The following is a 16,895-nucleotide window of genomic DNA, read 5'->3' on the forward strand; positions in this document are numbered from 1 at the left end:
TACTGGAGAACATCCAGAGCAGAGCATAAGTTTTCTACCAGTATTTCAAGCTGAGATAGCCCCTGTTACATATCTGCTATTAAAAATATACCTGCACTATATTCTGTACTACACAAACCAATGTAAAAATTAATTCCATTTATGTCTTATCTTTTCTAAGAACTCCTTATCATCTTAATATCTACTGTCCGCTGTTTGTAAGACAAGAGTCAGATGCTTTAATTACGATGATATTTAGATAAGGCGTCAGGGAAACTTTTTAAGAGCCAGTACGTTTAAGTAAGGTAATACAAAACCCAGTGTGGTCATGCAGTCTCCTCCATCTCTAGAGGTTTTTAAGAATTGACTATATAAGCATCTGTCAGGGACAATGCAGCTGATTCTTCATTCGGGTTGTCAAAATGACCTCTCAGGATCGCTTTTGACCTTCTTCTCTATGATAGCTTTCAAACATTGTACCTACTATGAGAGCTGTATTTCAGGCACTGCCATGGATTTACCAAAAATGTAAAAAAGCCAAAAAGATTCAGAAATCCCACCACATTCCAAGTTAGCAAATGATTTCAAACACTGTCAGATTTAACAGATAAAACCAAATTAAAGCACGAACTGTAATTTATCATATAAATTTAAAGTGAATTAAAATTTAATTGAAAGTTAACTCTATGATCATTTTCTATTGTTCTGAATGTAAAACCAAAACAGATTTACCCACATTAACATTTTTCCCCTATACTAAAAATGTTTAAGAAGAAACTGGGAGAGGAAATAGTAGGAAGTATATCAAAGGAATAAACAGAATTAGAAGTGATATTAATAGAAACAAATGTGTGTAAGATTTTGGCTTCAGAATAGCTATATGTAAAAATATTAAATGGTACTAGATATAAACAATTAGGAGACATAAAAGCATTTTCCTCAGTGAGAAGCCAAACAACAGAAATTACACTCATTACTGCAAAGCAAAACGGAATTTTATGCAAAGTTAACACAAACCCATTTTCCAGTACAGAACATTAACTTAATGAAAGAGTAACGTGGAAATTAATTTGCTTCCAAACTAATGTCAACTTTAAGTTATTATATTTAAATACAGTACAGAGTTATTTGAACAACAGTAATAACACTGATACAACGTTTTACTGTCTAGACTGGCAATAATGTGAAGCCCATAACTTGAAGAGGTATACTGCTTTTTGTGAGCGTGTTACTGAAAGCTCACTCATACAGTTACAAATGGGTCTTTGTTCGTCACATCTGTGTTGCAGAGAAGTAGTAAAGGCTGTGAGAACAATCCTTTCTTAATAGGTGAAGTGCTGTTAGGACTGCATTGCCACATGGTGCATTCACACTTCCCAAATTATGAGTTAAAAGACTCAAAACCAAACTGTCAAACTCATATGATAAGTTTTATCCTGCAGCAGAAAGATGTTCCTGAAAATATCAGTTCAAAAGAAATAGTCTACTTACACTAAAATTAGAAAAGATTCTTCCTTGAGAAAACAAGCATAACAAATTAATTTCTTAGAATTAAAACCATAATATATTAGTTATTTAAATCTTTGTCAACAAATACTGAGTGTAATCAAATGCTAATTATACTTTTTAAACATTCAAACTTCCTGTACGTTCAAAACAGACTTTTAAATGATCAACAGACTATTCTTAATGTGGCTCATTAGAAATAACATGGAAGAAATCTTTACTCTAAATCTTCATTTTAGAGACATGAAAAGAAAGTTTTCTTTATTAAAAACCACATCATCACACCCACAAAATCATACACTATTGCATTGGATAACATCATTGTTAAAAATTGAAAGCCTAGTAACACTGTTTTCCTTAAAAAATGCACATAATCTCCACTAGGAGTAACAGCACATAATGTCCACTAGGAGTAACAGTTAACTAATGAACTATATTCAGCAATTACTGGTATTTTTTGACAAATTATATGTGAAAAATCCAAGTATCAGAGACTAATTGTGATGTGCAATCATTACTGGTCTGCAATTCTGTTTGCAGTTTTGGAGGGAGGAATGAGTAACTGCAAAGGGTAAGAAAACTAATTTCATGATGATCTGCTGGAAAGATGTGATACACACAACTGAAGCACATTGCTCAATATGCTCAGACTAATAACAATCTCCCTTTTACTAAAAGCATAGGACTTCATGTTCATGAGCTACAGAACCAGCTGCACTTTAGCATAGCAAAAGTATTTCCTCTAAGTAGATGTAAGTGCAAGGCATTGGACCACACAGAACCCAGAAAATTTATTCTGCAAATTGTGGAACCCATTCTTGTTTATTATGTTTTGTAGCCTGACACATTCAAGTAACAAATTAAATTTTAGTTCGGATTATTCCATTTGCTTTTAATCATCACTATACTTACTTGACAGCCTGGTAACCCTGTATCTCTACCATACAATGGAAATGGACCTCTATCCGAGGTTTTTCCTATAAAAGAAAGATATTTGAAATTAGGTTCTTTTTAAAATCTGGTAGATATCTCCATCAGTTACCCTTATATACACTATTCAGAAAATCCGTTAGCATCATAGTAAATTTACAAAAATTAAGTTGCATGAATAAAAGTAGACTTTTATACAACTGTGTTTACCACACTCAAACAGCACTACTGCAACAGATGACATACTTACCTAATCCCATTTCTTACCTAACCAATCAGTAAAAAAAGAACTACTGCAATTTTTTATTGTTATAAAATATCCATATCAGTTTGGTTAAATAAAAAGGGCAAAGGTCCAGCTTCACTTCCATTATCAATAGGCAAAGGTAGAGACACTTCTACACATTTCTCCTTCCTACATGAAACTAACACGTAGCTGGTAATTAATATACTAAGCAATATATATACCTAAGTATATCTTAGGTAATTAATATACTAAGCAGTAAAATAAACCCAACAAAACCACATGAAAAGTGAACAAAAACTTCAATTCAGAAGAACAAGAAAAGCTTATAAATCCTTGTGTTTCATGTACATTGCAGTCGGGTACAAAACTCAAGCAATACAACTGGTCAAGACAGCAAAACAGACTCTTCTCTTCTGCCATATATGCAGTATTTGCCTGTAGGTAGCACGTCCTGAATACAGTGCCCTGAGCAGAGTGGCTGCCCTCTGATGTTGCTATCTGGGGTCGCAAGACATTAGCAATGTATTTGTCAATTCCATAAAAACTACTTAGTCCTGTATTTGTCAGTTATGCTGCCAAACTGGCATGTTTGTATACTAAAACTCAGTGTGGAAGTTCTCCAGTAGGGCTCAGAAGTTTATCAATCAACACTTTTAAAAAAAATCCTGACTAGAAGTCTCTGCTGAACAATGTCAAGAATCAGACAGTCATCAAGTATGGGCATAACAGAAAACACCAAGTGCTTGTGCCTGCCTTAATTATGACACAGTTAGAACTAAGAAACACCCCATAACACCAGAGTCTTATCCAAAGGTAAGCGTTAATAAACCACAGTACCTATCCATTTGAAAATGAATGTCATCTTACCCAACTAGGCATTCCCTCTTCTAAACAATGCACGTGCCATCCAGTCCTCCTAAGAAAAAGTAGCCTCTCTCCCACAGTCCCATTTCAGTAATAAATAGCTTCATGCTAATGCAATTGCACTTCTAGAACAGGACTTTCGTTGCTTTTTCTGATTCTCTCTCTTGCTACCAAAAATCCCTGTCATTTCATAAGAGGAAAAACTAAAGTATGCTTGTTGTTCATTTACAAAGTGCCTCTCGTGTAAGCAGAGAGGAAGAGGAAGTTTGAATGTCCTGGAGCAACATCTCTGCAAGATTATCATCTTGATAACTACAGGTAGTTTAGTCAAGAATAGTTTGCTTGAAAAATGGCAGCTCTGCTGTAACAAAGGGAGAAAAAAGTTAACATTTTTCTGCTGAAGCAATTTGCCTCTAACAACTATAGGCCACCAAGCAAATAAAATACCTAGCATGCAAAATTACACGAAGTAGGATGAATCATGCTGTTTGTATAAAACTAGACTCAGCATTTTCTTTCCAGAAAATGAGAATCTTACACCACATGATAAACAACTTCAACTGAAGTATGCAGTATTCCAGGCAGGCTTTAAAACAAGTATTTGTACAAGAGTCAATTACAGAGGCTAGAAAAATTATGATTTAAATTATAGTTTGCATAGCAAGCAAGAAATTGTTAGATAAGAATGCATAAAATCATGTTATTCAAATGTTATCACTTAAAAAGTTTGGCAGGTTCATACTAAAGGAAAAAAGCTGTCTAGAATAGCTCAATCTATACTAAATTTAGTTCTAAGAAATGATTGAGAAAAGTCAAGGCTGCCTGATGCTGTGCTGCCTAAATATTTATCAAGAATTAGAGCTAGAGCAAATTAATGTTTAACCTGTGTTCAAATGGCTAAGCTCTTCAATGAAGGGCTTGGAAAGTGACCTGGGATCAAGTACAAGATGGTGCCTTTCATAGAGAGAGTCCCCTAAACACATTCCCAGCACTTAGGTATGACTCTCAAGCCCACAGTAGCGTCACAATATTAAAAGGTATACATTTTTAAACAACAACAACAAAAATCAACAGGCATGCACTACAGAAGCACACATTGAGCCCACACTCAAGTCTTGTTCCTGGTTCTCTCTTGTACTGTGGAACAGTTGTCCCTTTTGCAGGGCCGGAGCACCGTGTTAAGGGCATGATCTTCACATCTGCATGGCAGAAGAATGGGAGAGAGAAGGTGAGATGTCCCAGGCACCACTAGAGCACATCTGTTGCACTGTTCATGAAAGAAGAGGAAGGTCTCCATCAACAGCCCCTGAAGCTTCACTGATACTACATCAAAAAGGTTTCCCAGCATCGTGCTGTCTGGCAGCATCACAGGATGGTTCCACTAGCAACACAATGGAAAAGTGAAAGAGTATTGACTACAAATTGCCTGTTGTGACTTCAACACACTTCAGCTGCTCCAGTCTAGGCACCATGCTATTCTGACTATTTAAAGCCTTGTAAGCAAACTTCACAGGTAGCACTTACTTATCAATAGAAAGAGATAAGTAACACTTAGCAACTATTACCATAGTAAGTCAAGTACTTGAAAGGTGGGTAATGTCAAGTTTGAGATGACACTTCCTCATTGGTTTAACAACAGGTAGGTCCCATATATAGCGTCTGACCAATGCACAGGCAGTCTCTGGCATCCAATAAAGTTCAAACACACAGCCAAATATATCAGAGCAGAATCCACTGGTGGTTTTTAGCTTATCAAATACCTTTGTTAATTATTCAGATTCTCTACAGATTGACAGACGAGCATAAAAATGTAGAGGTTACTGTAAAAAACAAACTTACTGGAGTGCCAGCATTTATAACCCTGAAAGTCAAAGCAGACCCTGAAATGTCTTGTAGGTTTACCCCACAAGATTTGCTGTTGAGTGTGTTATACCCTCTGTCTGATCCTATCCTCTCCACCCTCTCTCAAGAGGGTCTCATCTCAGTCAGTGCTCAATACACAGATGGCAATAGTATCTTTTTTACTATAGCTGGAAATTCAGAAACATTAATGCTCAGCACTAAGGGGACATGAGGAAACTCACTACAGCACCTGACGTTATTGGAAGGAGAGGGGTATGCAAAACTACTATTAAATGACAAAATCCTCATTGAATGTTTTCATTTGCACATTTGTGTAAACATGGCTGTAAGGTAGCATGCACACACACCAGCTGGGAAGGTAAAGTAATGCTCAAATGAAACTTATTTCCTCTTCAGACCCATTTTTTATTTTCACAAAATATTCATGAGAAGTAAAGCAACTTTGGCCAGTTTTCTCAACCCCAACACTTCCCACCAGACCTGAGCAGCAGGGCTTACTACACAAGACTATTGGGAATCATCGGCTCGTCGATGACCTTTACCATGTACCTCCTAACTCACATGTTTCAGAAGTTATGTGCTGTCATTTTAGAAGCAAAACCTATGCCTTGCTTACAAAGTAGCATCATGGTAAACTTTTCTTCAAGTTACAATTCGGTGGCTCTATATCCCAGAGTTTCGTCTTCTAACCTGATTTGAACTAAGCATTTGGACATTTAAAAATAATTGAGTTGGTTATATACAGAAATTTAAATCTGCACAGATCAACTCACAAGGCATTTGAATCTTTTAATAACTTGGAATGAGTTTGTACTTTTTTTTTTTAAGCAAGTTTCATGTGTTTTCATCAACAAAAACATCAATGACCTAATTGGTACGTAACAGGCTTAAAGCCCAGGGACTATGGAGTTAGAAGAAACCCAACCAAAAAAATCCCACTAAGCATTCTGAACCACAAGTGTTTCTTAACTTCATAAACTTAAAACCTTGACACATTCTGTACCAATTCAAACATTAATAGGCATTTAGTAAATAATTATTTTTCTCTTGCAGTTGCTTGTCTAAATGTGATACGCTCACAACTTAATACAGCTTTTGAATACTGCACAAGGAATTGTATTTCATAATAAATCTATCTGTATAACAGCTGTGCAGCCTAAATACTCTTAACACAGAATGAACTGAAACAGCAAGATGCAAAGTGATAGTGAGCTGAAAACAGCACTACATTAACTCAGCTGAGGACTACTTCAGTGAACGTGCTATAAATGCCTGCCAGTAGTAAAACAGCCTTTTCCCACTGCTTCTAGATAACACTTTGTTTATGAGAGGACGACAGAACATAACTCTGCAAAAAACGACTTCATTTCCCACAGAATTAACCCTTTACAGACTAAAGATCTTTCTATGCATTGCTAAGAATTTATTTGGTTGGCAATATAGAAAGCACCAACATTTTTTAATGAAGCAATGTTTATCATCCAGCATGAATACCGTAGTGACCACAGCTGGCAGCTGCTCTGTTTGTCAAACATGAAGTATGTCTGCCCTACTTGTACAGAAAATCATCTTTCAGTGAATCTTGAAGCATGATTTTACAGTTCCTAATCATCATTTCATCCTTGATAACACCGTTAACCAGTGACAACAGATAGTCTACCCAAAAGTCAGTTTGTAACAAAATGTTGTTGATACCTTTGAGGATTTTTTTTTAAGTTATTAAATCAGTGTTGGTAGATTTGGCTAGAAATCAATTTTTATACTGCTTTCTCTCCCCACCGCCTCCGCCCATTCAGTAACAAAGCATTCAGCAACAAAGTACATGTCTTTGCTACCCACAGAATTAATACATTCAAATAATTTTTCATATGCAGATCCAACATAACAAGGAACAAGCTGCAAAAGCTATGCTGACAGGTGCGTACGGATGATGCAAGAAAAACATTCAACAATGTAAATAATTTTCGGCAATGCTTACTATGACTTTCCAACTTAGCACAAAGTAGAAAGAAAGTACACAGTTTATAGAATAACATCCTTGCTGCCTCCAGTACAGCAGCATTCTTTTTTACATTTTCTTGGTATTAAAAATTCTTATTCAGTATGGTGAAATAAATTTACATTTGATTAAAACACAAAACCAGCCCTGCTCCTAGGATTTGATGTCCTGCCGCCTTCTTAGAGGCAGGACTGACACATGCAGCCACAAAAGTTTTACTACATATCTAGACATTTCCCACAGCACCAGAGGAATAATTTCTTCCTCTTCTACTGCTATATAGGCCTACTCATTAATAGAGGCTGTCACAGTTTTAATATCTTATACCTACAATCTTATCTCTAATATTTTAAAGGTACATAGTACACACATGTATATATATTATGAATACATATACAAATATTACAGACATTTTTCCTTATAATACTTGTGACCAAAACTCATGGAAATAAAACAGAGATCTGAAGCAACACAATTTGAAGAAAGTGCTTAAAACAAATGACCTCCTATTCTCTTTGCAACAATTTGTTTAAGCATTATTGGCTAACGCATGCCAAGCACACTGCTGGCTACACAGAGGATGTTTAACAAGCCAATGCCAACAACTGCAGCTGCTGGACTTGCAGCACCCTCCCCCCCTGTTCATCCCAGGCCAAATTATTCACTCTGCTATGAACAAGGAAGCAGCAACACAAGAAAATGCCAAGTGCAAGTGAGATTAGTGATAAACTACAGGATCCCTACAGAGGTCAGTGATTAGCAGGTCCCCAGTCGTAATCACTTTCCTAACCTAGCCTTTATCTCATCATAGCTCCATCTTAGCTCACTCTTCTTCTGACTGCATGCAGCTTCCCAATCAATAACCCTTGAAGTCCTGCAAACTCATCCACAGTCTTACCTTTTAATAAAGCAGTCAAACCTTCATAATATGAATTGTCCGCAAACTCCTAATACAAATTTTGTACCTGAAGATTAATAAACAATTCATACATGACAAAATCACATTACTGGAAAATTTTGTAATGAAGTAGCGGAACAGAAGAAAAAATACAAACATATTTAACCAGGAATGCCATGCTCAAGTGATGATCAACAATGCAGCCTATACAGGTAATAACAAGAATGTTGGTCTATGTGTTCTTGAAGAATGGATAAAGAAATGGTATGCACAGACTGTGACTAGTGGAAAAAAATTACACTATTTTAGATTTCCCCTCTCCCCCCCCCCCCCATACTGTGACATCTTCAAAAGCAATCTTCCCACACAGGAAAGAAAAAAAGGTTTAGCAAAGCTTGGTTTAAATACTACAGATTTACTCCCAACTCCTTTCTTTGGTCACAATTTTGACAGATCCTACAGAACAACTCAAATAATCTGCAAGTAAGAGATTACGAGTTTGAATGAGATTTATGGGATTTAACTGTCCAGTGTCAGGTCTGCCAGAAATCTCCATGTCATAAATTATCATTTGTAAGATATCATTATACTTCTGCTATCCAGTCCTATTACTTATTTGGAGCAAGAATGGTTTTTCATATCTAAATGATCCAAAAATGTGGAAATTCTGAAGCTGGAATTACCTAGAATCAACTTCTCATTATAACTGTTGCAATTTATGAACAATGCTTTAGACAGTAAATACTAAATTATTGCTTTTGTTGACATTTGGACAGGATCATCTGGGAATTTTTTTTTTTCATTCTGCTTTCCAAAGATTAGAAAAGTTCAGACGTTCTTTTATACTTATAGTTGTGTGGGCATTTGCAACTGTCTTTCACTGTAAGAATTCTACTGATTGAACTGACCAGGCAATAAATCTCAGAGTACATTTATTAAGACGTTAAACACAGAAGTTACAAGGATTTCTCACAACTTCTTTAACACAATATTTAAAAAAGAAGTAATGTCAGTGTGTGAAGTGGTGTTAAAGAACCTGCTTCCCAAAGACACGCCTTTGACACTTTCATCCCATTGATTTGTAAGTACTTCTAAGAAAAGATGGAATATTTTGTCAGTTTGCAGAGCACTGCACAGATCTTGTGCTATAAAAACAATTTATTAATGCTCTTACGTACTTCAAATACACAGGAGGTAAGGGTGGACTAAATTCCACATTATATTTGGACTGACCCCATGAACTTGTAATTTATATGCTCATGTCAAACTGAGAACGTTTCTATTCCATCAGTAGCTGATCCATGAAGGCTCCTTCCTCAGTACTATTCCTGTCCCTCCACTTACCAGGCTTATACTGTGCTAAATAACAAATCAAACGTTTGCAAGGCTAAAAGGGACTGAAGTCTCTGGCAAGAAGATGCACATGAGTAACAGAGAGCAAGGGGAAAAAAAGGGAGTACAAACCTCTTAAATGAATCAAGAGCTTTCTTCTCCTCCTCCCCCAAGCATATGTGGGCAAGTATCTGTGAACCAAGTAATTCTTGGATAGCTGTTTAGTGTATTTAATTTCAATTCTCCACTACTATGTCTACCCTAGACTAACATTACCATAAATAATGTTACCGCTCTACTAACCCATTAATGCATGCTATGCATAGACAGACCATCCAGTGGGAGAAACACACTAAAAATTACCACGCTAAAAATATACTAAAAATGAGAGAAGTCAGGGATTTACAATATCCAGAAGACAATAACCAAACTGAGTATGCATATGAATACACACGCATTCCACACTGGTGACAAGAAGCCATTTTATCACATGCATTTACACACCTCACCTATTCACCCCATGTATTTCTAGAGTATCCAAGAGTCTTCACTTTGTTAAAATATTTCTCCCTTTGCCATCTTCCTCGTCCCACCCCCAAGGGATTTAGTTAAAATTTTCAAGCAACTAACCAAGTTGCTACTTACAACTAACTTGAAAAGCATCCCTTGCTCTTCTGGTGTGGAATTTGTCCCAGATCGAAGAACAAAAATTACTCAGCTTCTATCAGTGACTTTGAACATCAAGTACATTCTTAAGTCTAAAGTCAAGAGGATTTTATAATTGGAAATGGATGGAGAATCCACACTTTACAACAAAATGCTACACCTGTTTCTGATTAAAAGACTATTTTGGTGACAGTACTTACTATACATTACTAAATTACTTTATGTGTATATATAAAAAAATTATACAAAAATTAAAAAATAGTTACTTCTGTAGGTATCTACAGCTCCTCTCACCATCCAAGATCTATTAATTCTCATTAAACTTTAAAAGCCAGCTTTGTCAACAAAGATAGATTCCTCCCTCACCCATTCTCTATATAAACACAGGTACAAACATGGCAAGCATTTATAACCCTCTACCATGAGGCAACTGGCAAACACATACAATAGTACTCTGTTGTACAAAAGTTTTGACAGTTCTTACGTGGATGACTTGCATAACTTATTCAAGCTTCTCCCTTCACAGGCAATGCAGCCATCCCAATTGCCCAGACATGAGTCTGTAAATCAGGCATTCCCAAACTGTGGTCTCCAGACTAGCAGTAGCTGCTAGACCCAAAACAAAACAAAGAAAATCAAACCCCAAACACCCATTAGATACTAAAACTGATTTCAGAAGAAAACAAAACAACATGTGAAGTGTTTTCCCAATATTACCACTTCAAGAGAGCAATTTCTGCAGGCACCGCAGAGTAACCAAATCAGCTGTTAAAACAGGAGGGGAAATCCTGACGAGACAGTGCCTGAAAGGAGCCACCTCCTGTTTGGGGGCTGAAAACTCCTAACTATTCACAGGCACTATACACACAAGCAGAGGGGAGCCAAAGGAAGGTGAAACAAAAAACCCCATAGTCTAAATTAATACAAAGCACTTAAAATGCTAAGAGCTTAAAATAGGTCCTCTTATTTCAGCACAAAAGCAGTATTTACAGTAAGGATTTCGACTGTCCAGAAGCTGAAAGCAATCCTACCAAGCCGCAAAATATTGAAGATAACTGCACAAGAGAACATCACTGTGTTGCAGAAAGGCAAACTGGTATTAGAGCTGCATAGAGAATGAATTTTTAACTATGTACTAAAAAAACACTAAAAACCATACAAATATTTTGAGGCCATCCCCTCATCTGTCGGCACCCCACATATCCATACATTTATGAAAACACTGATACCTTACTGCCAAGGCACCTGAAGGATGAATACAGGTTTTTAAAGTCATATTGAAAAACCTCCAAACCCAAAACAGTTGCAAAGGAAAACATGTGTTCGCTGTTTATTTTGGGAGGTGAGACAAGTGGCATTCTTGATAAAGAAAGAAAAAGTCTTCCTAAGAGATCATAACAGTCATGGGAATGTGACTGAAGAAACATTAACAATAATATCCCAGGTCCAGACACACTCAAAGCGAATGAAAGTCTCAGATTTAAAAACACCAAGGAACATGGTGTGTTGTTCAATGAATTTAGGAATAAAACTTCATATATCAAGAAATACTACCTCTCTGCTTGGATACTCATACTTTAAATGGCCTAAAGCAGATAAGGAAAACACTCTTCCTCAGCATGTTAAGAACAAAAAGAATACTCATGGCAATATTAGTAATTATTTTACAGAAATGATAACATGAATAAGAATGATGAAATATTTTCTATTTCAACAGCAAGGAAGATGTAAAAGCAACTGCTACCATTCTGCACTTTTGTATCAGCAGGTCTAGATAACCTGACTCTAAAAGGATTTTAAAAATAGATATAAACCAAGGAGATCTCTCAAATATTAACACTGTTTTTTACTTAAATCTTAGAATACCCAGAAATTGCAACATCTCTGGAAGAAAGTTCATTTTGTACAATATTTAAAATAAGCAAATAGGATTACCAAAAAATTTATTCCTCTGATAGCAAATCATAAATCATGAAATCAGCAAAATGGAATTTTATTAATAAAGGATTAGGTAGGTTAATGATAATGCTAGTCAACCTGAATTTGAACTCTTTACACTGTAGGCTGGCAGAGTACCTTATCAATGTTGCCAATTTTTGTAAGGTTCATGCCTTGATACGATAAAATATTTTGACAAAAAAATGGATGACTTCTTTTAAATAAGAGATAATTTAAAAGAATGATCTAATTACTCTTATAATATAATAATGCATTAAGGGAGTAAAAGCCAGGCAGCAGACAGGGTTTTAAAATGGAACTGTAAACAGAGGATCATCCTTGAGTATTTTTCTGTGACACTAATGTGACTCAAACCTTGCCCCTAGATTTGGTCTTTTTTTTATTTTTTACTTTTTTTTTTAAATCATCAACTTGACAATCTAAATGTGTTACTGGAAATTCAGAGCTTGTTGGCAGATTGAAACAACTGAAGACAGGTCACTGATCTGGAGTGCTCTGAACTGCATGTAAGGAAGCAAGCTGCCTTTTTATTCAGCCAAGTGCAAAAAGATGCCTGCAGGATTGAGACAAGGCCATACAGCCTCCTGTTCCTTAACTAGTTTTATCCTGGGGAGGAGGGTGGCAGCTATGGAAACTTTCCACGGCCCCCCATAACCCTAACCTTTCCTGCTGGCCAGCCTCAGCAGCTCTGCAAGAGTACACCAGCCTTTGCAAATCCCACAGGGAATCTCCCCAGGCATTGAATAGGAAAGCCCAAACGTCTACCTTGGGGTTAGGAACGTGGTTATGGTACCTGAAAGTGTTGCAAAGTAGAAATCCTTCTTCTAAGGAATTAATGGTATTAAAGAGTGAAGGTAAAAACCATGTGGGTTTTGTATCTTTTTATCTATTTTTACCTGCTTGTACTTCAATTCCCTGCATTACAGCATGGGAACCACGGAGCTTGCATATTATTATAGAAGCCTTTTATACACAAACTAGGATTAATTTCAAAGATACTTTCCCATTTCATATCTAGCCCTTGTCTCTGCTGTAAGCTCTCAACTACACATTACTCCTTGATATTAAAGAGTCAAAAACACTTATAAAAAAAGACTTTTCTTGATCCTGCTCTCTCTTGAGTTACTCATCTAAGTCTCAGCATCTCAAGCACCCATTTTACTTCTCATGCAGTTGCTTTTCAACCTAAATTTATGTTTTTATCAATCTCCCTGCATCTATAATTTTGTCATTACCAACTACACAGTGTTTATGGAGCCTGTTCTGCTTAATGTCTTTATCAGTAGCCCGGAGGAGAAGACGGAGCATGCCCTAAAAAAAGTTTGCAAAAGACTCAAAGTTGGGAGATGCAGTTATTACGCTTGAAGCCAGGACCACCATTCAGAGGAATGTAGACAAATCTAGAGGACTGGGCCAACAGGAACCTCATCAAATTTAACCATAACAAATGTAAAGTCCCACACCTGGGATAGACTAACTCCTTGCAGCAGTGCAGGTTGGGGACGAAGTCTGCTGAGAAGGACCAGTGGTCTTGAAAGGCAAGCTGCACATGAGACAGCAGGGGGAGGGGAGTGATTATTCACCTCTACTCAGCACTTGTTACACCATATCTAAAATATCACATCCAATTTTGGATCCCCCAATTAAAAACAAACCAAACCAAACCCACAACACCTCCAAACAAACAAAAACCAACCAACACTAAGCTAGAGAACAATACGGTCAACAGAAAATTCCTGCCGCTTTCACTGGACACTGAAGGAGGGCTCACAATGGTGCGTCCCTTATTTTAATTGGTATCGTATCCATTCCAGAATCCTGGATTCAGAAATCCTGCAACTGGCAATTTTTCCTCCAACTTCCTATCACTCAGGTCAAATCACTTCTGCTCCTCCAATTTCTTTTCTCAGCTTCCTTTTTTTCCACAGCAAGGCAACGACTATATATGTTTCTGTATTGGTTTCTCTTTACCTCTTACACTCAGACCTCATACTCATTTATCTGCCTCCCCACCCCCCAACATCAAAATTTAAGTGAAACAAATTTAAGCTTTCCACTTCAACTGAATTAACTCCCTTAATTATTCTTTACATACTGGCTCTGTAAAAATACTCCTGCATTTACAGAAACCCACACACTATTTATTCCATACCATCTTTCCTTCTCTGCCCGTGAGAGCACTCTCTTGGATACCCTTTTGGATACCTGGTCTCTCCAGTAAGTTTTATAATTTTCAATATGCTGTATGAAACAGTAAATGATACTGAATGATGACCAAAACAATTCTGCTTTAAGCAAACCATCTGAAGAAAGGTAATAAAAAGTATTAAGACTGCTATTGAAATGTCTGGACCTCCCCATTTTTAGATTAAAAATTGCACAGCAAAGTAAAACATCCAACTATTGTAGGAGATGCATGCCACAGTTGTATCTTAAAACTCTCACTACTTCTACGTTGATTTAATTCACATGTATATTCTAATAGAAAAACAAAGTAGTACTGAGGTGATTTAAGTTGTTGCACTTTTACTTTTAGGGTTATATTCACAAAGTCTATTTTAAGAACTAATTTGGAAGCAACTGATGTTTTATGCAGTGAAGTGCTATTTTCCCAGATGAATAGAATATCCATTCTTTGGCTCACAGTTTCCATGACACTAAAAACAAAACATTCATCGGCACCAACTCAGTGTTTGATGGCAAATGCAGCTGCAGCTCACAACAGCTCGCAGTGTACCTCAGCCCGCCTCAGCTGAACGGAGGCACTGTATTTCCCCAACGCAATTTCATTGTTTTACAGACAAGCCCTTTCTTGCCAAACTCAAACATTTCAAACCCTCCTGGTGTTCTGTCTTGAAATGAAAAGTTATTCAATTCTGCAAGTAATGATACCAATGCGAAGTCTTCCAAATCACTGAACAAAGTACATAACCAGAAACAAGACTTTGGTAACAGTAGCATTTACCCCTACAGTTATGAAGAAATTTTTGGCCAAAGAATTTCAAACTTTGCTCCCTGTTACAATTCCAAATCACTTGAAGCAAGAGAGTTGTTAAAGAAAAATATTATGGCGACCATTTAACAACTGGTAAATGGAGAAAGTCACATGGCAATTGAGAGACAAGGAACAGCACTCCGCTTTCAGTGCTGCCTCCCTCCCCAAAAGGAGTATTAAAGCACACACCTCTCTTTAGAAAGAAAGATGCCATGAGAGACACTCTTCTGCTTTAGGGGAAGATGCAAGACTCCTATTAGCTAATAATTTAATCCTGCCCCATATTAGCTAGCTTTTCATGTTTGAGATTCAGATTAAGTACAGGGTTACGCACCTTTTCACACTGGTCAGCACACTGCTGTTACACACCTTGACTTGATCACATTTGTCTGATTCCAAAAGCCACACTGAAAACAGGAGCTAAAAAATACTCTGCATTTAAGTGGAGCATTTTTAAACACCAATTCAGTAAAGCAACTAAGCACATGTGTACTTACAAATGTACGAATTAAATTAAATTCAGCAAGGGCTGCTCATATAAACTATACACTTAGATTATTGGTGGACTGCAGACTGATTACAGAGAAATCTGACAAAGAAGGATGTGTCATCTCAGTCTACTCTTAATGTAGTTTTCAGAAATTTTGACTGAATTTCTTAAAAATATTGAAAATGTAACATGTCAATATTAACCAAATTGCAACTTAAGGGAAGTGCTATTTTAAGCTCCAAACTAATTTCCTTAAGTTATACAGACTGAAACCCATTTCTGCTTTTGCCATAAAATACAGTAATAATACACTCTCTGCAAGTGAAGGAACAAAGTCCTGGCTCACCGCATGCACGTGTTTAAGGACAACAAAAAAGAGACAAACATCCACATTTAACTACTGAAATATTATGAAAATAACTTTCCAAGAAGAGTTTGAAATGGAGAGGAGCTGGTGGCACATTTTCAGCTCTCTCAGGGTGCTCCTCTTACTCCGTAACTATTGCAGCCCCTCCTGCCTCTGCTATTGCCAAATACTGCACTGCTCCCCACTCTGCCCAGCTGCTGCTGTGGTGAGAGCTCCCCCTCCTGTTTCAATGCACTCTAATCACACTGAAGATTGAGCTACCCACATATAAAGCAATCAAACATATCTATGGCATTGTAAGAAATGTCTACATCATTACAAAAATAATCAGATGGGAAATATAACCTAAAGGCATTTCCTTACACCAAAATGGAACAAGAGTCCCCTTCCAACCAAGTTCCTTTAAATTACAGCTCAATAAAGAAAAACATTAATCCAAAGACTGCGGCAATATTTATTAATAAATCATTAGCAAAACAAAAATAAAAAATTCATTGCTCTTTACGCCCAAGCCACTGACTTCAACTTGAGATTCAGCAGACCCTTCAGGATCAAAGAGTCTTACAGCGGCTTACTGTCAGAGGCCAGTGGAATTCGCTTTCAAGCATTACTCAATAAATTTCTATCGATGGCCTTTCTACTGACAACCTACTGGACTTTTATAACATCCTTACACTAAGCCATTAACAAGACTGGATCATCAGTGCGCTCCCCACAGGCCACTGCAGATTACAAGATCAGAAGAGTGAAGTCTGCTTTTGTAGCTTTTCCAGGAGCTGAATAAAAACCACGCACACACG

The 16,895-nt window shown here is 36.9% G+C and overlaps 1 protein-coding gene across 17 annotated transcripts in view; it reads right to left on the reverse strand.

The window, feature by feature from the left end:
* TCF12 (transcription factor 12) overlaps positions 1–16,895 on the reverse strand; it is a 173,614-nt gene that overhangs the window by 70,144 nt on the left and 86,575 nt on the right. For all 17 annotated transcript variants that reach the window (XM_054836451.1, XM_054836446.1, XM_054836455.1 and 14 more), the window contains one exon: positions 2,398–2,462. In XM_054836451.1, coding sequence (XP_054692426.1) covers positions 2,398–2,462 — 65 coding nt within the window. The remainder of the gene's footprint in view (positions 1–2,397; positions 2,463–16,895) is intronic.

Source organism: Grus americana, chromosome 10 (assembly GCF_028858705.1).
Source record: "Grus americana isolate bGruAme1 chromosome 10, bGruAme1.mat, whole genome shotgun sequence".
NCBI classification, from domain to species: domain Eukaryota; kingdom Metazoa; phylum Chordata; class Aves; order Gruiformes; family Gruidae; genus Grus; species Grus americana.